The sequence below is a fragment of the Choloepus didactylus genome, chromosome 3, assembly GCF_015220235.1.
Source record: "Choloepus didactylus isolate mChoDid1 chromosome 3, mChoDid1.pri, whole genome shotgun sequence".
NCBI lineage: Eukaryota > Metazoa > Chordata > Mammalia > Pilosa > Megalonychidae > Choloepus > Choloepus didactylus.
Genome location: NC_051309.1, coordinates 220,315,531 through 220,341,425, shown reverse-complemented (window position 1 = coordinate 220,341,425; position 25,895 = coordinate 220,315,531). Strand labels below are relative to the sequence as shown.

Below are 25,895 nucleotides of genomic sequence, written 5' to 3'. Positions count from 1 at the left end.
AGCCTAGTTACCGAGGAAATGCACTGCATAATGGACTTAATGACCCAGGAGTGGAATAGCAGAGACCTGGAATGAGCTGTGTCGGGAGAGCTATGCTATTTATAGATGGGCAGCACTTACAGGCACCTCTGCATTAGCCTGGCAGCTATTAATAACTTCACACTCTTTGTGAGTAGCTAATTTAAAATGAATTTTACATGATTAGAAGTACCCAAAATGGAAAAGAACCTTGAACCATCTCTGCCCTCCTAGACCTGATAATTAATAGATGATATAATTATATCCAGGATATAATGTGAGTGCTTGGTGATAGGTGTGATTTATAATTATTGTCCCCTAATGCCACCTTCGGTTGATTCAAGCAATTTTCTCAGTGTCCCCTGCATATCAATAGTAACTCTTTTTGTTTCCATGGCCCATGCCCTTTTCCTTTCTTGACATGGTATTTGTTTCTTTTTTGCTCCGAAATCTTATCTATCCATCAAGATTTGCAAGGGGTCTTCTAAAACTCTTTTCTAATTCCTCTATCCTATTTGGGTCTTATTTGCTGAACTCATCTACTTATAGTTGGTTTCACAATTTAGCACATGAAGTTCTCTATATGTGTTTATTTAGCCGTTCTCTCTTTCTGAGGGTCAAGTACCTCATCGTCAACCCCCAACCCTCAGAACTTGGCACAGTGTTGGATACACAGTACCCCAGCCCTTGCTTCAAGAGGGGGATCCCAGTCAATCCAGTGGCTTGGGTTCATTTTCCAGAACCTCAGCCATACAATTCTCTCTTGCTACGGATCTTTAGGAATCCCCACGCTTTCAGGACACCAAACAAAGAATTAGAGAGAAAAAAAAAAACAAACAAAAAAGCTGACCTGAAAGGCACAAGGAGTATTGTCCACACAATAAACTCTCAAGTTGTAATCCAGGGAGTCACAGGACATGCAGCCAAACACCGCCACCTTGAGTTGCTTGACGGCACAGTCCGTGATTGGCTCCCCAGTGAGGGCGTAGGTTCCAAAGCTGTCAAGGAGCACGTGGCAGGCAAACGGGTCCAAGAGGCAGTAACAGGAAGTGGACTCATCCTCCACTGACATCACTTCCTGTTGGGGAAAGGTGATTACATAAGATGGGAGTTCACAATTACTTTGCAAGAAATACATCCATCCATACATCTGTCAAAATAACCACTTAAATCAGCAATTCAAGACATGGTTATACTCAGTGTGTTGGAATTCTGTTTAATACATTATAATTAACATCACTGAATATTCTATTTCTAGTTAATTTGCTCAATTTTGAGTTTAAAAATGTCTGGAACATCAACATCAATAAACACACTTTTCTTTCTTTTTTTAACAGAGGCCTTTTTCTGAAACTTCTTCCAGTATCCTTAAGGCAATGTTTATTTTCATTCAAACATTTTATACCCTTTCATTCTACCATTCACAGGGGACCATTAAATAAATGGTTCGGAAAATATGTACTATAATATATCACCCTCCCTGATAAGAACTTCAGTGTGTGTGACTGATTCAATAGAAAATATAACACCATCTGGATGTAAAAGATTGTGAGGAGGTGCTGAGTAGAAAAACTAAAGTGTAAGAATCAAGGCAAAGCAAAATATAATGGGAAGGAGACTAAAATATGGCCTCTTTATGAAACCCATGGAACTTCATGCCCCAGGAAATTTGCCTATGGTTGTACTAGGAACGAATAAATAGCAAGAATACATTCTGGAACAAAGAAAGTAGACTAGTTTTAAGACATAGCTGGGCAGGTAAATGTAATCCATTGTAGCAACTGGGAATTTTCTTCTCCTAAAGAAACACGGTTTTCCTTTTACTCTTTCTGCCTGAAGCACCTCCTGGGAGGCAAGAGCTCAAGGCTAGCTGGAACAGGTCATTGTGTTCCAACAAGATAATTCACCTGCTTTCATGCAAACTGACTTCAGATGGACATAAAAGGAATCCCTATCAGACAGAAAAATCAGAGCAGAGCTTTCACTTAAAATAGTAATGCAACTGCACTCTTTCTTTGCTGTGCCTCTCTCCTTCTTGTTAACCTCTTATTGTGTATGCTCATTTTCTTTTCTTGCCTCACTTTTGTTCTCATCTTGTACTATATCTCTTTTGCATGTTCTCATAGGCACAGAGAAACAGACATTCAGAATAATTTTCAATGCATTCATTAATTCACTAAACGTTTATTAAACACCCACTGTGTTTCTGAATACGTAATCCTAGGTGCGTTATAATCTACATGATGAAGAAAAAACAACAACAACACATAAAGTGATTTCTTTTCTGCTAACAGTCTGCCTGCCTGAGCCTCCTTCCTAACTCCATGGAAGGCCCAGATTAAAGAAAGGGATGTGGTCTTATTGGAAATGAGGGGAGTCGGCAAGACATGGCCATGAGTGGACCTGTCTGTGTGGGTAATTATAACGGCATTTTAAAAGCAAACCAAAAAGCTCTGGATTATCTCTTGCCTCTCTTTTCCATTGTCATGGAAAAGAAGTAATCGTTTCCTTGAGGATATTGTAAAACCCATGCCACCAACCCTCTGGAAAACAAAAGTGCTCAAAAACCTCACAGCTGATTCATTGTGTCAATAGGTCAAGTTAAATCTATCCCATAGGTGGAACCCAGGTCCCATTTATTAAAGGAAGACTAGGGTCTCACCTCCCACTTTCCCTGCTGCGTCCTCTTCTTTAAATGGATATTCCAGTGCTCAGAACTGACATCTGCACAGTGTGGTATGGTCAGTGCAAACGGCGTGGTGACAATCATGTCTGGTGGCCCACAGGTGACCTCAGGACTTAGGAGAACCTCAGCTCCGTCTGACAGGAGGCTTTTCAGTTGAGAGAAGGAGAAGAGGAAGAAGGATGTAAAGAGGTGGAATGAGAATTTAGGTACAGGCTAGGGTTTTTCTCAGGCTGAGCAAAATCCCTTCCCAAGGTCCCATTCTGGATGGCCCTGCACAGGCCATCTCGTCTGGACTTGGCTCTGGAAAGGCAGGAGGAATCCTGAACTGCTCCAGCAGACAGACTGAGCTCAAGCCAAGTTTTCAAATCTAGGATTTGGCAAACCAACCAACCAAATGACAAATGCTTCTTCAGCCATACAGGGCAGAACTGGGGAAAGCAAAGTTCTGGTTGGTGGGTCATCCACCAGCTGCTGAATCCATGCCCTTGTTGATAGCATATCGAAAACCAAAAGTCAAAAACTTCACAGAAATCACTGATTTGTTAATCTCGCCATCAGATTCCATCTTCCCAATAACACATTGTACAAGATTCTCAATGCCAGTAAGTGATAAAACAAATTATTATGGAATAAAACAGCACTTTCAACATACCTAGATTGAGGATGTCTATTCTGGTTTTGAAAACATTTGTTTTCTACCAATGGACAAATACATAGGTTATATAGTGACAGCACAGTAGACAGTTATAAAATGTGCATAATCAAATATATATATATATATTTCAACTCTTTCCTATTTTAGATCTAAATTTAAAATCATCCCACCCAAACCTCGTGATCAGATTTTTCTGTACTGCAAATTATTTGCAATGGGAATGCAGAATCATGAAACAGATAAGAGAAAATCAAACTTAGCCAAAGGAAAAATAATGCCACCTGTTTGAATGCCTCTCTCTTTCATTTTCTTGTCTTTTGTTTTTAATCTCTGTCCCCAAACAGTAAGGAGAGGTAGTTTATAAGATGACAATCAGTGAGAAGAACCCAGAAGTCTAGTCATTTTCTTCCAACTGCTTATGTGATTTTGGAGAAGCTATTTGATCTTTCTTTTGCTGCATTTTCATTTATAAGTGATATAACGATACAGAATATACTCAATAAAGCAATTTAGGACTTTGAGATGAACGATGCTACAGGTGAGCTTGGCTTAGTAATAATACCAAAGCTTTCATTCATGCTACCTAGAAAGGACATTTAAATATTTTATCCCTGAGCCAAGAAACAACCCCTTTGGCAGCATAAAGATGAAATTTAGTTTTAAATCATATCACTTTTTTTTCCATGATCTCACATAAGCAAACAGGTTTCCATGAGTGCATCTAACATGTTATTAATTTCTGAAATACTTTTGCTGACCTCTCTTACACTGTCTCAATTTAGTAATGGTCAATCAATATCATTATCTATAATTTGCTGCAGGAATAAACCCAAGGCATACAACTGAGCAGGGGCATCTAATGCCTATTGTATCCAAACAGACCTGAATGCTTTCACACCTTCTTCAACCGCTACCCCGAAGGCACCTGCGATGCCTTCAAAAAAATTCAACCTTGTCCACAGTTAACCTTAGTCCCAAGTTGACAACTCTTCCTATACAAGGAAAGCATAGGTTAAGCTGCAAACATGCACTTATTTGCCTTTAAGGAAAGCAAGCAGGAGAAGGGGGAATTGGATCAGTATATTAGCAGTAGCGAACGCTCTATGAAAGGCCTAGAACAATATACTCGAGGTTTGGAAAAAAACTGTGAAATGCAAATGTGCACTATAACCAGCACGAAGTGGCAGCCACATGTGCATGCCTGCCACTGGCCATTCGAGAGGGTTAAGTGCTTTCCATGTAATTGCTGTCTGCATTCATCACGGTCAGGAAGAGCAAGGATGCTTATGAGTGACCGATGACAAGCTCTCCTAAAAGAACAATTTAATTGCTTTCAGAGAATCCTCCCCTTTGCTGAACATATTGTTCAAACATATGGGAATCTGGGGAATTATTTAATGCCAAATGAACTGAAATTGGCTAATGAGATGAACTCGCACACTCATCGTGATGAGCCCGACTCCTTTTGGAATAACTTAAACAGCATTAGGAGTCAGAGGCAGTGTAGTCTGAGTAGTGGACAGAGCATGGAGTGGAAGCTTTGCATTAAGCAGCCATTGGGTGTTTCCATAAGACTGAAATAAGAAATCAAGATTAATATCGAATCCTCCTACCATGAAAATAGTGCAAGTGGGAGTAGGGTCTCCAATGAAGGATCAAAACTTAAATCTGTTTTCCCCCATGATTAACAATACTCTGCCCTTTCCTACCATCCTCTAACTGTGGAAATCAGGGAACTTTACAAATATTAATGGAGGCTCTTCACACACCTGTGGAGGCAGGTGTTACCAGCCTAAGTTTGCAGAGAAATCAGATTGTGGGGAGCAAAATAATCCTAAATTTCTGGCTCACCAGCTCTATGGCCAAACTGTACTTTGCTTCTCTGCCACCACTAGGAGATTTGTGGCCCAATTGTTGGCTTGTGTGACATCCCAAGGAAAGATGGCGGGGGTCGGGGGGGAGGTGGGGTTGTGTAGTACAAGTGTAGTGACGGCTACGGATTCAGAACAGTTGAGGGCAGAGGGCTGGGGAGAGAAGGCTTTAATTGGGCATGGGCTAAAACGAAGATCTGTAAAGAAAGCATAGATGGCATTTAAGTTTACCCGCATCATATAGTGCATGACAAAATAAGCATTCATGTCCCTGCTGGAAGGAAAAAAGGAAAGACAACACATTTTTCTAAAGTTGCTCTGAGCTAATAATAGTTGTGAACTAGTAACAGCAGTGATTTCAGGACCAAAACATGCACCATCTCAGAGCATCACTCACCCTAGTATGGTTTGGAGACTGAAAAGTCTGGTTGCATGGGAGTTTTGCAACTTATCCTTCTTTATTTTTTTGTAGTGCTCTCTGTCTCTCTTTACACACAGACACCTTGAATGCTGTACATAATATGGATGTGAAAATATCAATTATGTAAGAGCAAGGTCAGTGCAACCTGGTGGCTTGTTCAGCAACAGCATGGAGACATAATGATTCTGAATTCAAATTTCTGGTCACAGTGTGGCCGAGGGTTCTGGGGAAAACTCTGTGGGCTCTGCAGCTTTGACACCCCAGGTGATAGGGGAGGGTGCACATAAAGGCCATAGGAGCGTCACACCTGGTAAGACAGAAAGACCTACCTGGCTGACCCTGATCAGCTACCAGAAATAGAAACCAATATCATCTCCAGAGATCTGTGAAGTGGGCAGAATAACACCCTAATACTCTCACTTCTGTCCTCGCTGTGCTCTCCACGACATCGTCCCAGTGCCACCACCCTCGTCTGACCTTCTGTCGTGAAAATCTGACAGGGCAGCAGAGAGGCAGTTGATGGCCTTGGACCCAGATAGCTCTGGGTTTGAATCCTGCCTCCACTGTACCTGGCGTGGCTGGCAGTGATTCAAAATAGTACCTATTCTAGGATTATTTCAAGAGTTAGAAGTTGTTAAGCACAAAAGGCAGCTAATAGGTGACATATGTGAGATGGCTAATGTATCCAATAAATTGTCACTGTATCCATTATATGATCTGATAAAGTTTCCAGTGCCTTAGGAATGTGCACTCCAGATACTGAAGGTATCTCGGCGATACTGCTGGTCCCCTGCAGTCCATTTTTGCCTCCTACAGTCTGTCCTCAACCCAGCAGCCAGAGCAGTCCTACTAATCGTGCTAGCTGGTCCCCACCTCAAGGAGCTCCTGCTGCTCTGGAGTGGTCTGTGGTGCCTGGAAGAGTTTTCAACTCCGACATGCATGCGACTAGCTCCTCGTGCCCTTCAGGTCTTAGCTCACGTGACAACTAATAATGAGGTCTCCCTGCCCACATCCCCTTCCCAATAGCTGACCTTAGTTTTTTCCTCTGCAACCCTATCACCTTCTAATATGTGATACCATTTGCTTATTCAATTTGTTTATTTTTTGTCTCCCATCAAGTAGAATGTAAGCTCCATGAGGGCAGATATTTCTTTGTTTTGTTCATCATTTTATTCTCGGTATTTAATATATGCCAGTTTTAAGCACTACAAAATATTTGTTGAAAAGGACACTGGAGCTAGCTTGAAACAGTTCCCATTGATCTGATCAAATCTGGGACATTTTTAACATCAAAATAAATAAGGGTAGTAAAAAATTAGACTCTGTTGAATAACATACTTATGCTGATATAAAGGAATGAATGAATGGATGGGAAGGAAAAACTCCTTATAGTAGAAAGTTAACTAACAAACGTAGGAGGACTGATGGAATGAGAAAATGTTCATTTGGCATCCAACCATATTAATACTTCATTCTGTCAATAATCATCAATAAACGTGAATGTATTGGGTAAAAGTTTGAAGAGTAACAGGAGACTATCTACATCGTCTCAAAGTATCTTCCCACAAGGTACTTATTAATTACAAAGGATAGAATACTAGTTTATAGTGGAGAACCTGGCAGACACTACCTAAGTCAAGTTACCAAGTTCACATTGCCAGACTAAGTGGCAGAACATACCTCCTGGTATGAAACACTGAAAACAACTCAGCATCACTTCTTTGATATTCCTGCAAAAGGATATGGGCCAATTCTGATCACAAGGAAACACCACACAAAACTAAATTGAGAAACATTTTTAAAAATAACTGATTTGCATTCTTAAAAAATATCAATGTCATGAAACACAAGGAAAGACTCGCAAACTGTTTCAGATTAGAGGAGACTAAAGACAAATGAAAACTGAACGTAATCAATGGACTTGGATTTTCATTTGCTATAAGGACATTCCAATAAGGTCTGCGTAATAGATAACAGTATTGCATCCATGTTAATTTCTTTATTTTGATAATTGTGCTGTAGTTGTGAAAATTATTTGTAGTTTTTAGGATATACACACTGAAGTGTCTAGTGATGAAGAGGGATCTTGTCAGTGCCTTAAACACATGCACACACACAAACACACACACACGGTAGAGGGAAAGAGGGAATGTGGGAGGAAGAGAAAGAAGAGAGAAAATAGTAGCATATGTAGCAAAATGTCAATATTTGTGAATCTGGGTATTGGATATTTGGGAATTCTTTCCACTATTCTTGCAACTTTCCTTTAAGTTTGAAATTGAGTAAAAATTTAAAAAGAATAATTTCTGAATGAATGAAGATAGAAGGGCCAAGGAGACTTTTCCTAGAATTCTTGCAATGAAATCTACAGGGTCCCTGCTATTGTATAAACCATGTGGTGAAGGGTGATGGAGATGCTGCAGCTGGTGGTGGTGACAAGGTCCACAATTCTGCAGCACCTACCTGCACGCCAAGGTCAGCAGAAGGTCATGCTGAAGAAGGACAGCTACAAGGAGGCAAGTGCTAAGCGTGGCAGGTCTGGAGACAGTGCAAATTTTGCTTCTGCTTTCAATACTTCTTGACCTGGTGCTAGGCTTGTAAGTTGTCACTTTCTTCAAGCAAAACAACTGGCTCCAATTTCAAGATGAGGTTTTTGTTGTTGCTGTCGTCTGCCATGCTGCGTTTGGTAATTATCCTTCCCTCTTTTCCTCCTTATGGGCTATATTATAGATTAATGTAGGTTTGAGCACCTTTACCCAGAATATCACTCAGGAATCCAGGCAGGAGAGTAATGATAGTTTTACTATGTCAGACCCTGGGTCGATACATAATTAAATCATATTTTAATGGAATAGACATAAAAGGCTGATAGATGGAAGCTGTACTTAGTCTTAAAATCAGAGCTCAGAAAGGAAGGCAGCTCCAATCTCCTGCTGTTTTCTACCCAACAAGACACATAGTTTGAACTATCATTATTCTCTTTTTATTCTTTCATTAAACCCCTCATATTTTGACCTAGGTTACTAAAATTACTTTGGGTAAATATCAAGATATTTGGGTTTATTATTTCTATGGTTTTCTTTGGGCCATCTACCTGTCTCACTTTCAGATTCTGGCTAGAGATTTCAGATCAGCCCCAGGAAAATGTCATCATAGAATTTCCTGGAGAGATGGGGCACTTAAAGCCAGAGTGGTTCATTAGTTAACTCCAGTGCCATGACTAGATCTCCTGAGAATTTTAATTGCTGTATCGGCTATACCTGACGTAAGAAAATAGACTCCCAGAAAGGGAGACTAGGAAATGAGGATTAGAATGGAGGAAAAAGAGTGTAGTTGAGCAGAATCTTCCCTTTTTTAGTCTTTAAGTGGTTCTAAAACTATAAGGTGTTTCAGAAGTCCTACCAAATTATAAATTTGGTAGTTCTGGGATAGGGCCAAGGAACCTGCATTTTTACATGCATTTCTTATATGCAAGGTGGTCCTGGCACTAAAGTATGAGAAAATGTGTGTAGTTCTTGAGAAAATATCTAAAGCAACACCTCATGCACCAGGGGTTGGGACTTCGTTAAATTTAGGGTGGGTTTCCAAAATGGAATATTGATGCTAGTCAAGTTTAAATGCTCAATATTAAAGCCTTGGCTGAAGTCACTATGTTTGAAAATTCAATGGCACAGGGGCTGTGCCTACAACCCCTTTTCCTAGAATGTGTATTAATAAGCAAGAATGTCACGTTGGGGGTTGATCACCAGTAACTGGAAATAATAACTCACCAAGCCATTATATTCCATTAGTTGGGGCAGAGAAAGGAGCAGTTAGAACAGTGGATTACCAGTGGCAACAAGTGCATTTCACTGAGCATAGAAGCATATGTCTCTACTATGAAAGGTTTTCAAGATCTGTGTCACCCACGCAACATTATTCGAAATAGGATCATAGGAAAGGAGATGGCACAATGGGGGTTGGAGTGGGAGAGGAATCACATACACACTGGATGGCATATCAGAGTTAGCTGAAATTTGAGCAACACTGCATTGAGAGATTAAAATGTTTGCAAATGCTACATGGCTTTAGTTTGCACACACATTGATGGGGTGTTTACCAATTAATATGCTAAAGGAATCACATATCATGTGAAAATCCCCAGTTCCTAGATGCAGTTTAAGCCTCAGCTTTCATGCACTGTCTGGTTTGCACTTAGCTTGTTTTCTAGAAAAAATAAGATGATGGCTCAATGGAAGTGCTGTACAATGAGGGGTAAGGGGGAAGAATGGATCTATGCAAAATACTGCTGTGACATTTTATATCTACTAAGTTGTTTGCTTATTTACATTTTGAATGGGGAATACAGCCTTCTCTGGAGGAAATCTGAGTCCTGTTTCATTTAATTGTTTAATTTTAGGCTGGGGAAGGACCTACGAGTCATCAGGCTCAATATCTTCCTGTTTACATGTGGAAAAAGAGGGCTTGGCAAGGGGGTAGACTGATGTGGCCAAAGTCACATCTCTTGCAAAAGGCAGAGCTGGGCCTAGAACCTCCTGCCAGATTAGTGTTGATCGTAGTGGTGGGGTGGGATGGGGTTGGGTTTGGGGGCAACAACAGCTGTAAGAGATGCTCCCTGGGACATATTCTCCAAATGAAGGATTTTTAAGGTACAATGCTGGCATGAGAATTGCCAAGGTTATGTTCGTGGACACTGGAGAAAACTTTAGGAAAACAGGAGATGCATAGAGTAGTCAAAGCAGACACTTGTTTGTTAGTATCTTATTGCCATGGTAACCAATTACCACAGATTTACTGGCTTAAAATAACACACATTTATTATTTTAGAGTGCTGTAGGTCAGAAGTCTCACTGGGCTAAAATCAAAATGTCAGCAGGACTGTGTTCCTTTTGGAAGCTCTAGCAGAAAATCTCTCTCCTTGCCTTTTCTGGCTTCTAGGGACCACTGGCATTACTTGGCTTGTAGCCCCTTCCTCCATCTTCAAAGCCAGTGGCATAACATCTTTAAATCTTTCTCTCTGACTCTGACACTCTGCTTCCCTGTCGTAAAGGACTCTGACATTGGGTCACCCAGATATTCCAGGATAATTCTCTGTCCCCAGGCCCTTAGCCATAAACACATCTGCAAAGTTCCTTTTGCCATGGAAGGTAACATATTCCAAGGTTACAGGACATCTTTCGGAGAGAGTTATTCTGCCTCCTCCCAGGCTTTTTATGGCTTGTTCACATTGATATTAGTGATGAAAGACTCATCACTGGTATCTCCCAGACACCACACACTGTGCCCAAGATGCCTGTTTGCCTGCAAGCTATCTTTACTGCTTCAGCTTTTTTCCCCTCTGATTTCCAGAGGGAAGCTCCATATTTGCATACAACTTTATGGAATCCTAGGAAGTTGTTATGATTTATCTTAAAGATTATACCCAAGGGAGTCAAAAGGTTGATTGTCCATGTTCTCAAAAGCCTGTGTGGATTGTCTTAGAAAATAAAGAGGGCACACCATGTGGGCTGGTGTCTCCTCCAGGCATTTTTATTAGGCTATAACCAAGTGAAGTGGAAAGGATAATATATATTAAATACCTTAATAGGATGGGTTATTTCTACTTCCAGCATGGGCAATAAAAGAGATGACACATACAAATAAAAATAATTACAGTATGTGGTGTTTCTTTACAATGTGCAATCAAACTCATGAACCAATGACTTTCCCCTTATTGAAATAAGGTTCACCTTCCCTTCAAATATATTAACGACATTCACAAACCATTGTTATCTTGTCAATGGCATCTTTAATTAAAGACTTCCCTAGACCTCTCTAATCACGTTACATTGTGAGCTCACATGGGTTTCAAATGCACATTGATTCAAATGATGGCAATTTTATTCATTTATGCTTGTTTGTGGACCAAGGTAGTGTGGGGGCAGAGTAAGGTGGAAGGAAAAGTAAAGTACATCGAATGGGGAAATTCTTCTCTCCAAAAAGATAATAAAAGAAGATAATATATCTAAAGTGAGAGTTCTTTTATCCCCTCTTTTCTTTCTCCCTCTTTCTCCATTTTTTTTCTCTTCCTCACCTCACTTTTGGAGGAGAATGGTATTATATTCTAACCTAAATTGACTTTGTGAAGAAATTGCCATGATTTTACTGAAGAAAAGAGTACAATCTTCAGCTAAATGTGCATTAACCCTTCCAGGCCATTAAGACACCATTTGATAAATTGCCCCTTTTATTTTGCCGCATGGAACTGGTAGCCTGAGAGAATTAAAGCATTTCCCAAATGGTGGCAATTTACTCCCCTGGAACTAGGCGGAAAGAGTAAGCCCCTTCACTTGCTATTTAGGAAGCACCTTTTCTCAGCAGTTCCCTAGCACATTATAGAGGTTAATTAATGCCAGATTTCTTCAAAGGGATGGGTAAATGCCATCAATTCTATTCTTCTTGTAAATGCCTAAAATGGATTTGATGCAACAAACCAGATTCAAATACATGACCAATCATTGAACAGAAATGGTGACAGGACCGTTCACTCATTTCCATCCATTACTGTCCAGCCAGAAAAGTCTGGTGAAGTAGACAGGATCAATTGTTGAAGGTGGCACCAGGACACCTGCCCAGTCTAACTGGACATTTTGCTCCTAATCTAAACACCAGTCCACCTGGACTCCATTGTTCGGACTCATATGCTGTACCTTAAAGTATAAACCATAGTCTGTGGTGTAATAAGAAATAGAGGGAGACTCGAAGGATTTGATTCAGGGAGACCTTCATATCTTTCTCAAGCTCTTGATTTTAGAGGAACAGTTATGTTTGTTAGGACTGAATTAAACTTTCCTCTTAGTCTAGGGATGTGGTAAGCAGTAAAAACAGAAGGACATGGCATCACTGAGGCAGAATTAAAGGGAATTCCATGAGCTTTAGAGAACTACTGTTATTTATGTAATAAAAAATTAAGGATGGACTTAAAGAAATAATAATAATATCTAAAGTTAACATTTATATGGCACTTTACTGTTTGCACATCACTTCTTTTATATGAAGTTATTTGATTGCCTTTACCAAAATGCTGGAATGCAATCCATAATATACAAAATTTATGGATGATGTAACTGAGGCCCAGAGAAAATGAATGCCATACACCCTGTACGTGACAAGAAGGGCTGGACCCTAGGTCTTTCCAAAGGCTTGCATTCCTCCTCACTTTCTATAATTCTCTATTTCTCACGCAATTCTAATAGTTAAGTCTGCTCTGCTTCGCTGACGACTTATGTACCTTACTCACCGAGTTCAAGGATGGGCCAGTTCTGAGATGGGGAAGCAGAAACAAAGGGACGGCAGATTTCACCCTGCCTGAACCAGTTGAGAATATTCTATGCCCCAGGTCATGACACCTTACTAGTAAGCATGCAAGACTGCAGTCACATACTCTGGCCAAAAGCTGGGTTCTGGATTTTGAATCCACAGTTGTTTTGGTTCTTGGTTATAAATATTATTTTTGCCTTTTATTTATTTTTTGTCTGGTCCTTTTTTTCCCTTTCCTTTTCCTTGTAAGTCAAAGAGCTGTGTGCTTTCCCTGGAAAGAGAGCCAAAGTTGCTCCCAGAGCAACTCTTACCAGAAACTCTCAAGTGACCTTCAGGTGGCAAATCTGTCTCTACTAATTAATCACTGGTGCCCAAGCCAGAATTCTGGGAATTAGCTTCAACTCCTTCATCCCCTTTACCCCAAATGTACCCCTCTCTCTCTCTCTCTCTCTCTTTCTCTCTCTCTCTCTCTCTCCCTCTCTCTCTCTCTCTTTTTCTCAGACACACATGATCTTGCCATATTCCCCTCTAAGTTTCTCTCAAATCTCCTTGCTGACAGCAATATGGAGATTAGAAAATAGATTTACAACGTTCAAACTAGTAGAGACAAGGACACTCAAAAGTAGGGTGACTTTGATTTATTGTCTAAATCCAGGTACTTTTGAAGCTAAAAAGGGGGCAGTATTGATAATTGCACCAGGCTAAACAAGACATAGTGTCTCTCTATTCATAACAACAGTGCTTGTACAATGAGGACTTGAAGAGTGACAGTGGAGATGGAGCAGAAGATAATATATCTAAGAAGTATATATCACCATGTCTCCCAAATCATAAGCCTTATCAGTCCCTACCCACCAGATAACTTAACTTTCCTCCAGGTAGTAAACAAGACCTTACATCATCTAGTCCTTACTTAATATTTAGCCTCATGCCTTGTCACTCGTCCTTTTCGTTCTCGGTTCCACCAATATGATTTGCTTAGTTTCCCATATAAGTAATGCTACTTGGTAACTCCATGCCTTTGCACGTATTATCAGCTGTGCCTGGAATGCCTTGTACTCTGTCTTTCAGTTTATGTCTTGGCCTCTTTGCCCCACATTGCAGTGGTTCTTGGCAAACTTGCCATTTTCAGTCTCACTCACCCTCCATGGCCCCCAACCATGGCTGGGGATCATCTTCTCTACTTCCAGAGGATGTGAGGACCTGGAATTATGCAAGTGCTCTTAATCCCTCTCTCCTTGGCTTTACCACCATGCCCTCTCTTCGCAAAGAATTTTTTCTGTTCCCTGATAGGCATGGAGCAAGTCATCAAACTGATAAACAATGAGAAAATTAGGTATCAGTGTTCACATTCTGCCACTGACTCAAATTTTTGAGCAGTTCACTTAGGGCATCCTTTCTTTGGCTTTGGGTGGGGAGGGAATAGCCAAGTTTGATACTGACATTCCTCCGAAATGTGACTTCTCATTTTCTCTCTCCAAGTCCTGTTCTTATATCCATAGGGAGGAAGGCCATGGAGGATGTGAGTGTGTGAGGGAAGCAGTGCCCATTCTGATGAAGCAGTGCCTCAAAGCAGGTTCTGCAGGGAGGTGAAATGCTAGTCTTGTCCTCATAGCTGGCAAATCTCTGAAATTAGCATGTTGTGGTATTTAGTGCTTTTTTTTTTTTTTTTTTCCTAATCAAATCTGAGCTTTATTTGTCAATTCCAGGAAAATGGAGAAATTCCACTGGGCCCCAAACACCACCTTGCTACTTCTGTACAACTTCCCTCTTTCCCACTCTCCCCTTCACCCCCGCCAGCAATAAACTCTGTAAGCATAATGTATCATGTTGATCTTAATCCACAATACTTAATACATTTGGAACCTAATAAATGGTTATTAAGCTGAACTGAGCTCCTAATAATCAACTGTGAAAACTATTCCAGAGTACCAGAACTCTTTTCAACGAGAAGTTGTTGGTTTCCTGCTGAGATGTAGCATGGCTTTCAAATGAACCTAGTGGGTAAGCCCTCCAAGCTTGAGAAGGCAAACAGAGAATCAAGTCAACCCAAAGGTTTTAACCAGGCCTCTCTCCCCTGCAGCAAAGTCCAACATCTGACTAGTCACCTGGTGTCAGGGTAGAGCTCAAAGCAGGTGCTCTCATTTGGAGCTCAAGAGGCACATTTCTGACCAGGGACCCCTGAACCAATTGCAGTAGGCCTGGTGACAGGAACTTCTTAGCATCTGAGAAATCGGAGCCATCAAAGTGCCCAGGAAGAGTGTATACAGTTTCCCGTTTTACTGGGGATGAGAGGTTTGAGAATGGCCTCAAATATTCAGTTGGACATAAAGAATAGTTTACTATAAACAGATTCATTTCATATAAACTCCGTTTTTCTGAGTAGAATGGCCAGCTGATCAGTCTTTTAATCTCATTGACAAAAATGAACCCATATGTGTCTTCTTTTTACTCTTCTATGAGGTCCTCCCAAACAGTCTAAGGACATTTTTGAGTACTATGTCCTCCGTTAGGCATGACATGTAAGAGATATGTGGGTATGTGTCTTTAGACTTTCGTTATTTTTATTTGTGTTGTTCATGCTACTGTGAAAGAAAAGCCATGTAAAACCATTCCACAGTCATTACCTTTACCCTAAGCCCATTACAGGGAAAGAAATTCTATCCCCTCTTCTCCGTTTCCTAAAGCTAATCTTTTATGTCTTCATAGTCTTGTATTTGGTCTTATTTCATGCTTTGCTATTAAAATCAGTATACCATACAACTACCCTAAAAAAATATAATGTCTTCTAGCACCAACGTCTCCACCTTCCCAACGCTCACTCACTCCAACGTCCACACACGGGTCAGACCTTCTACAGCATTCTCTAGCAAAAAGAAAAAACAGGGTAGTTGAAATACCCATCTGTATTGAGCCCAAATTTGAAAATATGTGTCCTTTTGTAAATTCCTCAATAAGATTTCCTACAGCATTTCTGATTCTAGCCTAAGCATTTGGTCAGGAATATCCACATGGCAGTTTAATTGGAAAAAGAAATGAATGTTTGCTTTTGGTTTCATTTTATTGCTTCTCAGAGGAAAGCTCCATGTAATAATTTTCTGGTCCAGTTCTCTGCTATCCAACTAAGCAGTGAGGAGAAATACAAAGGGGAGAGCTGATGAGGAGGATGAGTGTGCTACGTCTATATCATTATCTTATTTTAATATATGTTGGAAGAGTGTTGGAAATGAGACAGTTGGTTTTTTTAATCCCCTTGTTTGAACATCTTAATTTATTTTAATAAAACACAATCAAAGCCTGTTAAAGTTGATAGTATGAAATTCATCCCTCACCCTGATGTTCCTGAGGAAATGGGAAAAAAAACAACCCCAAATCTTTCAAATTAAAGCTTCAGAACTGAGACAGCCTTTTTTTTTTTCCCCAATGATCACTGCTGGTTTCCTCCCTTCCAAATGGGCTTGTGATAAAGGAGGCTGGATCTAGCATTGAGCTAGCTGCCTAAATAATCTTGATCCAGGAAGGGCCCAAGAGCTTCTCCCAGCAAATACTCTGGGCAGCCCCCATTCATGCCATCACTCAACTTCCTGTTCCTGGATGTCTTTGTGTGTCCCCTATGTCATGAATGGGGAAGGATAAGAAACCTCACTCTTCCTTCTGTCTGTGTCTAGCAAGGCCAGGAATAGAGGAGGAAGGAAGCTGCTTAAAGGGATGTTCTGGTGTCAGAGTGACTTCAAAGCAGGAGAGAAATGTCTGGATTTAGCCACTCTCGAGGACTTTCCTCTCCCCCTTCCACCACCACTACTCCATTCAGGGCTACTGGAAAATGTGTCCTGGGGGCTGAAAATCATTGCATGATAGCGCTTATGCCTTTCTTTGTCTTACTAATTCCTACCCACCTTGTAAGACCAGCTCAAATGACATTTATAGGAATCACACTCCGTACTGCCTCTCTCTCTAAGTCTGCTCCTAGAATGGAGTAAGGGCCTTCCTCTATTTTTCCATTGTTTTCTGTGAAATCCCCTCCTGTAGAGGTGATCACATTGTATCATGAAATTATCATTTTCTTCCGAAATCTGGGCCCTCCCCATGCAGTTCATGGTCTATTTACATTTTTAGGTATAGCTCCTGTTTCTCATCAGCCTCTCCAGAGCACATCACACAAAACTTGAGAATAATATTGCTATTTATGCCTTAAGGCAGGGAATTTGATGTAGTCTAAAGAATACATTACTTGTTAGAACATCTTACTTTCATATCCAGCCCTTCCACTGCCTACCTGCAAAACCTAAGGCAAACCTGAGAAACTTGCAATCTCAAACCTGTGAAATCGGGAGTATTATATATTTATATTGTGATTATTATTAGTTACCACTCAGGATGGATGAAAAGATTCAAAGTTTTTAACTTATCAAATATAAATGTATCAATTAAGTTTTCTTTTTTATCATCTCTGAGACTGCTATATATCTGTACTGTTGTTTGTCATCAGTAAGTATGTGTGTCATCGTGGTTAGGTTATTGTGTCTACTTGTTAGTTCAAGCAAGCACTGGCTTTATTGTTACTGTGAATAAATTTTGTGGATTTAAATCATTGGTCAGTTGATCGTGTCTATGGCTGACTACATCTACAAATCAGCAAAAGAGATCACCTTCGGCAATGAGAGAAGTCTCATCCAATCAATTGAAGGCCTGAAAGGGAGAAGTGATGATCTGGGGAGTCAGAAAAAAGAATTTCTTTCTCTACTTAAGCCAGCCAGCTTCCCCTGGGGAATTCATTGAACCCTTCATGATATCATGGTAGTTCTCAACTTGCAGCCTGCCCTGAATTCAGACTCATCAATTCCCATGTTCACAAGAACCAATTCATATAATAAAACTCACAATGTTTACACACACACACACACACACACACACCATGTTGGTTCTGTTTCCTTGTAGAACCCTGACACATTGTATCTCATGTAATCCCACAGCATCCCTCATAAGGTAGTGTGCCGGTTTGGATATACTATGTCGTCTACAAGCATCATGATCTTTTAACCCAATCTTGATTGAGTGTTTCCATGGAGATATGACTCACCCAACTGTGGGTGATATCTTTGATTAAGTTATTTCCATGGAGGTGTGGACCCTGCCCACTCAGAGTAGCTCTTCATGGGTTCACTAGATTACTTAAGGGAACTCAAGAGCTGGCACAGATGCTTGCTGATGCTTAGAGACACTTGGAGAAGCAGACAGAAAGACTTTTGGAAATGCTAAGCTAAGAGATGAAGCCCAGAGTTTTCCCCAGAGAAGCTAAGAGAAGACCCCCAGATGCTTAGAGAGAAATGCCTTTGGAGAACAAGCAAGGATGCACAGGAGCTGCGAGACAGAAGCCCAGAGACATTTTGGAGAAGGACATTTTGAAACCAGAATCTGGAAGCAAAGGACCAGCAGATGCCAGCCATGTGTGTTTCCAGCTGACAGAGGTGTTCCAGACGCCATTGGCCTCTCTTCAGTGAAGGTATCCTCTTGTGGATGCCTTAGTTTGGACACTTTTATGACCTCAGACTATAAACTTGTAACCAAATAAAGCCCCTTTATAAAAGCCAACCCATTCCTGGTGTTTTGCATAATGGCAGCATTAGAAAACCAGAACAGGTAGGTACCTCCTCTTATTTTTCAGATGAGGAAACAAGGGCACAAAGAGTTTCGTTAACTTATCTAAAGTCACATGGACAGCAGTGAAGCTGAGACTTGGACCCACAGCCTCAAAGGTCTGAGCCCACACTCCTAATTGCCACTGAGGTCCTATGTTTCTGAATGTGGTGTCTACTAAGATTCAGCACTGGACTGAGACATGTTTCCAGTCTTTCTCCTCTCGGTTCTACAATATGTGAAATATAGCAATTTATCCACATTGGCCTCTAGAAAACACCCAGCAGGCACTCTGACCCTGCCTTGCCCAACTTTCGGTGGCCCTACCATGTTATTCTGGAGGTTACCTCCTCATAAGTACCAAGATTTGGAAGGCAACTTCAGAAACCTGTTCCCTTAAAGCCTCCTACCTCGAGGAAAGGTGGAATCATTTTGTATGTGAGCACTGGAACTGCAGTTAGATCCCTTGAGTTTAAATCCCAGCTTTGCCATTAAGTAACATGTCTTTGGGAGAGTGTCTTAGAGACTTGGATCCTTAGTTTTTCTGTTTCTTTTTTTGTTGGTACAAAATCCCCTTCCTCAAAACATTATTGTGAAATAATATGAGCCATATGCATGTGAACATACTCTGTAAATTATATCAATATAGAAGTGAATATTACTTTTCCAAGGAAGCAAACCCTTTTCATCTAACTATTTAATGCATATGTATGTACAAAAAGCCAACAGAGATGATTTCCTAAGCATTATGGTTACTAAAGGTTCAGACTGCCAGAGAATAAAGAAAAAAATTCATTAAGACGGTTATTCAAGTATGAAAATATAGATGGAGAAAAGGATGATGGAAAAAGAAAGTGATATTGTTTCACCGGATGGAAAGGACAGAGTGTCCTTTTCTGAGGCTTGCCAGGAACACAACTGGGCTCTCCAGGGACAGACAGGGTACATTCAGTCCAGACATTGAACAACCCACTTAAAGCTCACTAAAATCAAAGTACAACCATCTGAGACTATGTGAATATAGGGTGTTGTTTGGAGTCTTTATTCATTTCACACAGCGATGTCCTCAGGAATCTGGTACAGCACTTGGATCAATTCTATCAGTTACAGTTCTACGAAATCATCACTCTGCTAATAACCTCGGATGTATTAGCAGAGTGGGGCAGCAGAAATGGATCATCCATAGGAAAATGGAACAGACCTTCACTTAAATGCAGCAAAAGATGTTGTTTGGAAGACCCTACTATATTCTGTGTGTGTGGCAGTGATGGAGAAGCAGTAAATCCAACTTTCACACCTATGAGCTTAAAGGGAAGGAGCAATGCTGGCCCCAGAGGCAAAGATGAAAGAAACTGGGTGGAGCTGTTCCAGCTCTACAGACTTTAGGAAAATGGGCCTCATTTTTAGCACAAGTTCAGGATGACAGAACCTACAGAATAAAATGAAAATGGGTTTTCAAGTGACATTACAAAGAAAGGATGACACAGAATAGCTATATTAAGGGGCTTTTCCTGATTAATCACAGGATTAAAAACTGAGGAACTCAGATCCTGGCAGCCTCCAGGCAGGGGTGGAAAAAATTCACCCCAACTTAAAAGAACAAAGTAGGAGCAGTAGCAGAAAGGCATTTGCTATTTTTAGTGCTCTTCTTTTTGTTATTGGTTTGAAGCTACTCAAAAGGGAGTAAGGATTGCCAAAGTAGCTAAATAGAAACTGGTCATTTCCTTCGGAGATGAGAACATCTGGGAAGGTTTCAGCAGTATGAGAAAAGAGTACGTGCTTCCTACAATTTTGTTTTATTCTCAGTTTGATAGGAAAATGCACACTGCATAGATCTCAAGTCTGGATAAACTGCTTCTGTTTCCTTCCACCATCCTAAACAGTGGTAATGAACTCACACCTTAGACACAGAGGAACAAATTGAGTTGGTTAGCATGGGACACACAAAGCTAGAGATAATACAGGACCTGGCCAATTAGGCCAGACCTGTCTTTCAAAGTCTGTGGGCTTTGTTGAGTGCTTAGGTATTTCTTCTTGTTATTTTACAATTGTAGGATGTCCCAAATGATCATTCCTTTCTGCTATTTTGAGTCATTTTATTTAAGTCCTTGTAGGTTAGATGCCTTTTTGCACATTCTGGCTCAGACCTAAGGAAAAGAAGCTTCTAGTAAGAGACAGCGATTGACATAAACTGTATATGAGGAGCTTTTGAAAAGTGAAAGAGAGCTAGGTTGGGTCTCACATACTGAGGTGGAAGACACTGGAGATGGGTTTAAAAGAAGGAAGCTAAATGAAGAGTCACTGGCAATTGCAGTGAAGGGTGGTCAGGGGTGGGGGTGGTTTCCAGGTCGCCATGGCAAGGAAGGCTGACTGGCTTCTGCCTCGTGCTTGCTATTTGCAGGAAGATGTGCCTAAAAGCATATGCATAAGGGACCATGACCTCAGTTTCAAAAAGATGCAGTTTCTCCTGTAAATAAACCAAAGGGATAACAGAGGTGACTGTTTTGGGGTCTAACTGACTTATCTGGGATTTTGAGTAGACTCTTCAAACCTCTCTGAGTCATAATTTCTTCCTTTTGCCATATGGAGCTATTCAGACATCACCCTCTTTTCGGGTCCATCATGAGAACCTAGCTCTGTTGAACAAAGGAAATGACATGAGGGCCCAACATAACACACCCTACAAATCCTCCAAGAGCATCTCCAATAACTGAGTGGCAGAGCCTTCCCTTCCAGTCCTCTCAAACCCCATAGAGGGTAAAGTGAAAACCATGGGGCACCAACAAATTCTTTTATAGAAATAGCTATCAAAACCTGTTAAAACCATCTGTTCTCTGGCTGCTTCTCCTTCCAGTGTTTTTCCTTCACGTGTTCTTTGCTAACAACAACAAAAAAGTCCATTCTAAAATAACCAAGATGCTGTGACTAAAAATGCCAGAGGTATATATCCAGTTTATGAGAGAAACTGCTTTCTAAAGAGGAGTTAGGTTTATCTTATGTGGAGGAAGGCGACATTTCCACAAATATTATAGTTGTGCTAAGAAAATAACCAACTCCTTTCATTAAAAAAGTATGTGACAAGATTTGTATTTGTTCGTGTAATTGAATTTAATGCTGCTGCTATTTGTCAGACCCGAAAGCTATTGATGCTTAGACATATTTTTACATCGAGGGAAACTGCCTAAAAAATTGTCTCTCCATCCACTGCAGGTCTTTGGATGATTTTAAAGGGGTCATAGGTTAATCAACCTATGTGTTTACATAATGCCTATCACCAGAGGGTGCCCTCAGGAGTGATTTTATTTTTCTTTGTTTGAGGGGAAGACTATGTGAAACAGTCAACTCTTATGGAGGGCCCTGGCTATGGCTTGCCTAACAGTTCCCTGCTTTACACTGGTGTCTGTTCTTTAGATTCTAGTGGCCTAAAAAGTGTGGAGGTTTGCATGTTTTATTTTAGCTGATAATTATGAAAGTGGGTTTTCCTTCTACATAGTCAAGTAGCTTCCTAAGAGCTACTATGCCTCATATCTTAATAACAGAAGATTTTCTGCAGAGGTTCCAATCCATATTTAAGATGTTATTAACATCTTTCTCTCTCTCACCTGGGTTCCCCTTGGTTGATGGACATGTAAATCTCCCAAGAATTTTCCTCAGGGATGGCACCATGTGGTATGAGTAAACTCACCCCTAAAACAGAAAAAGCCAAGAGGTTAGTCAAAGCTTTTCCAGTTATCTTGAAGCACCTCAAAATATTACAGATGCTCACTACAAAGGAACTTCTCATAGTTATTTATGAAATCTCATTCCTTAGAAAGGTTATAAAGTCCAAAATAGTAAACAGAAAAGCATTGTTCTATAAAAGTGACATAAAGAGGGGCATTTGTGAGTATTCAGATAAGCATTTTTGCACACCTTTTCAGTGTTTTTAAATTCTTTTAAAAGACTGAGTGCTCAAAGACCAGGCACTATCAAAATAGCTGAGGATATACAAGTTATCAATGCATCAGTTAATCTGCTCCAAATTTTAAAAATGCATTTCTCTATCTTGTCTCTATCCATTCATTTCCTGAAAAGATACCTGGGATGACGGGTGAGCCATTTAACACTTTGCAAAAACCCGGATGAAAGAGTCTTACAAATTGTGCACCTGAGAGTAAATTTAGTGAGGTACTCAATGAAGCACTGCAATTTTTCAAGGAAACTGGAGGGAAAAAATAAAAATAAAAAAATCCAATAAGCTTAGGAACCTTATAAGTTGTTGTGCAGACAGTATTTGGTCCTAAATTTGGAAACAGAAACTAGAAAGGGCTAAAGATAGAGGTGACTTAACCATATTCGTGTCAATGTCAAATTGCAAAATCCAGTAACCTTTGTTCAGTAAAATCATACACTGCAGGGAAGGAAGGCACATCAAACCAAAGCCCACTGCATTTAAAGTAGCCCCTCTCTCATCTTGAATGCTGTGAAGTAAATATTTCACTCTGGGCAAGAGAGAAGATTCTAGAGAGGGCAGGGATTCTCTGTATGCAGTGTCTTGTTCATAAAAAGAAATGAAACAGGGACCCAGTAGGATCTTTACAAAATAAAATCTCAGAACATCCTCCTATTCTTTGAATAATGAAGCTCTCACCTTTTCTCCTTTCATTAGAGCTAATGTAATTGCACCAAAAGCTTCCAGGTTGCTGATGATAATTTAAATCTAGAGGTGGCAGGCTTTACCGATATCCTTCTGTGTGCCTGTTAGCTGCTGTAGAGTCAGAGAATTCAAGATGCATTGCAAAACAAGTTATTTGTGATTCACGTTTATGAGCATTATTCAGTAACATGCTAGTTATCGTCCGTATCTCTCACTAGCACTAAGAATCTGTGTACAGCTTTTGAGCAAGGAGATCCATTTAGATTCTGGACCTTACTATCAATTACAGGAGAACTGCAATTGCCATACTCAGGGGTCTTTAATCAGGCTCCTCCTTCCATTTCCTATTCTTCCTTAAATGTAGTTGCCAAATACAGTGGCCTCTATTCCATCCTTCCTTGCTTTTGAGCATAAGTTGTAACACACAGGGCATTCAGTGGGTTTGGATGACACCCTAAAGACATGTTATTGCATGGTGCCATAGCATTCTTCTTTGCTGTTTCTCTTTTAGTCTTAGTTTGCCATAGCATTCCTCTTTGCTGTTTCTCTTTCAGGCTACCATTAAGAAACAAGGCATTCATTCCCCATTGTTCAGAGACAGAAGCACAGGAGCCTATCATCAAGTAACATATTACATCAACAACATGAAGCCTATGACGTAGAATAGGCACTCAATAAACATACCATGAATATAAGAATAAATGAATAGGATTCAAAATTCTTAGTAAAAAGCCAGGCTCTGAAACATGCTTTCTTGTGTAGATCATCAAGACCTGATGGTCAACTCCCAGATCAAACTGGAATAGACATGTGTGTGGATATTTGAGAAAGAACTGTTTGTGATGTATATTACATTTCATTCTTTTCAAGTCAGCTTAATTCCTTATTGAATTAGACTGAAACATTATTCATAACATGTATTACCCATATATTATTCATATTTACTTCTCATATTATAATACTCTTAGATTCAGCCTGATTCTACAGGATCATTGGAGTTTTAAATTATCTTTCCTTCAGTCAGAAATTGTATTATTGTCCTTCAGACACGCCCTCCACCTCCCACCCAAACATGCAACCTGTATGTGGAGACTAAAGATAGTCAAACATAGAGGCAGAGATCTTGAAGGAAGGGTAGTGGTGGCAGGAAGTTATGTTTTATGAAGAATGAGAGGTACTATGGGAAAGTTTTATGCCTATGAGCCCCTAAAGAAGTACGCATTTTCAATATGTCACTCACCAGTTATCTCTGATTAAAGGAAAATACACTCTCTCCAAACTCCACCTGCTACCCTGACAGCCTTTTATTTGATATGACAACAGAACCACCTGTCTGAGTTTCCTGTTTCCTATTTAGCATAATAAGTGATTTCTGGAGTGTGGAGATCATCCCATCCTCTTTGAGAAATCATTGCCAGGCACCATGCAATAACATTGGATGGATGGCATTAGAACAATCATTTCCATGCCTTGCTTTTTTACACTTTAGCTCCCTAGGGCATCTTTTGCATTTATGGTCTGCAAGTAACACAGAATATGTTTCAATCCCACACTCTATTTTTCCTCAAACTCATTCCAAGTGAACAGTTTCAATCTTGTCCAGGGCTCTTTGTGAGGAGCTTTGAAAAATGCCCCTTTCACAATGATTTTGGGCATCACTGACAACCTATCAGAACCTTTAGCTTTCCGCCTGGATACTTCTGAAGTCAGAGGGGAGGAAAAGGAAAAATCTCTCTTTTGTCCTGACCTCATCTCCTCATTTTCTTTGATTAACATTAACCAAACATAGCCAATGACAATGAATCGGTTGATTCTGGCACTCCTACCACATGTATACACACACACGCACACACACACACACACACACACCCTGAAAAATGAGGATGGGAAGAGAGAGAGGACATGCTGGCTGAGTTATTCAACTGATAAGTACTCACAGCCTCCTAAATGTCAGGCACTGAGCTTGAAATTAGGGAAGAGAGAAATGTGCAATAACACAAAGTACAGCTTTATATAATAATTCTGTTTTGTGTATCCAATTCTATTTGAGAAGGCAGGGGCTGTGACTTTTACTTTTCTTTTTCCATAGCCCCTGGTCCCAGTATATGGATTTTCACAGAGAAGGTACTTGGTAAATATAGCTGGCTGACTCATTCTGCAAAATCTCCCACCTTCCTCTGCCAATTATCACAAGGGAGGCTTTCGACACACACAGATACTCATACACGTTTAAATCAAGAACCTTACTGTGTCTAAAACACTGGCCAAGAAAGATTTATAGGACCAGATGGTTAAAAAAACAAAATCATTATTAGGGCTATATTTGGAGTGCCATTTGCCTGAAATGGAGTTTTTTTAAGGAAGCAGTTGGTCTAGGAGAGCAAGACAATATTCACCGGAAAACAATTTCTGTTTCAAATCACCAAGCTTACAGAGGGCTCAGTTAGTTGAAGAGTAACATCAGACTAGCCCTATTACAGATTTCATTTTATAAGATGAGATGTTTGATTTGGACAGGTTGGTTAGCATCACCCTAGAGAGCAATCTGCCACAGACTATGACCCCAATGGCTCTGCATTGATGCTACCTGTTGTTTAATAACACCCGAAAATCCAGCAGACTCTTTTTGCTCTCAGCAGTCACTACAGCAGTGACTCAGCTCTTTACCTAAT

At 40.3% G+C, this 25,895-nt stretch overlaps 1 protein-coding gene and 1 long non-coding RNA gene across 8 annotated transcripts in view; one reads left to right on the top strand and one right to left on the bottom strand.

Moving 5' to 3' along the window:
• The window catches only part of UNC5D (unc-5 netrin receptor D), a 536,791-nt gene that overhangs the window by 39,754 nt on the left and 471,142 nt on the right, over window positions 1-25,895 (bottom strand). For all 7 annotated transcript variants that reach the window (XM_037831350.1, XM_037831353.1, XM_037831351.1 and 4 more), the window contains 3 exons: window positions 22,190-22,274; window positions 2,681-2,849; window positions 869-1,096 (listed from right to left, as the gene is read on the bottom strand). In XM_037831350.1, the coding sequence (XP_037687278.1) occupies window positions 869-1,096; window positions 2,681-2,849; window positions 22,190-22,274 (482 nt within the window). The remainder of the gene's footprint in view (window positions 1-868; window positions 1,097-2,680; window positions 2,850-22,189; window positions 22,275-25,895) is intronic.
• Window positions 8,246-25,895, top strand: part of LOC119530158 — a 59,249-nt gene continuing 41,599 nt past the window's right edge. Inside the window, exon 1 of the long non-coding RNA XR_005216045.1 lies at window positions 8,246-8,337. This is a non-coding gene — a long non-coding RNA (uncharacterized LOC119530158). The remainder of the gene's footprint in view (window positions 8,338-25,895) is intronic.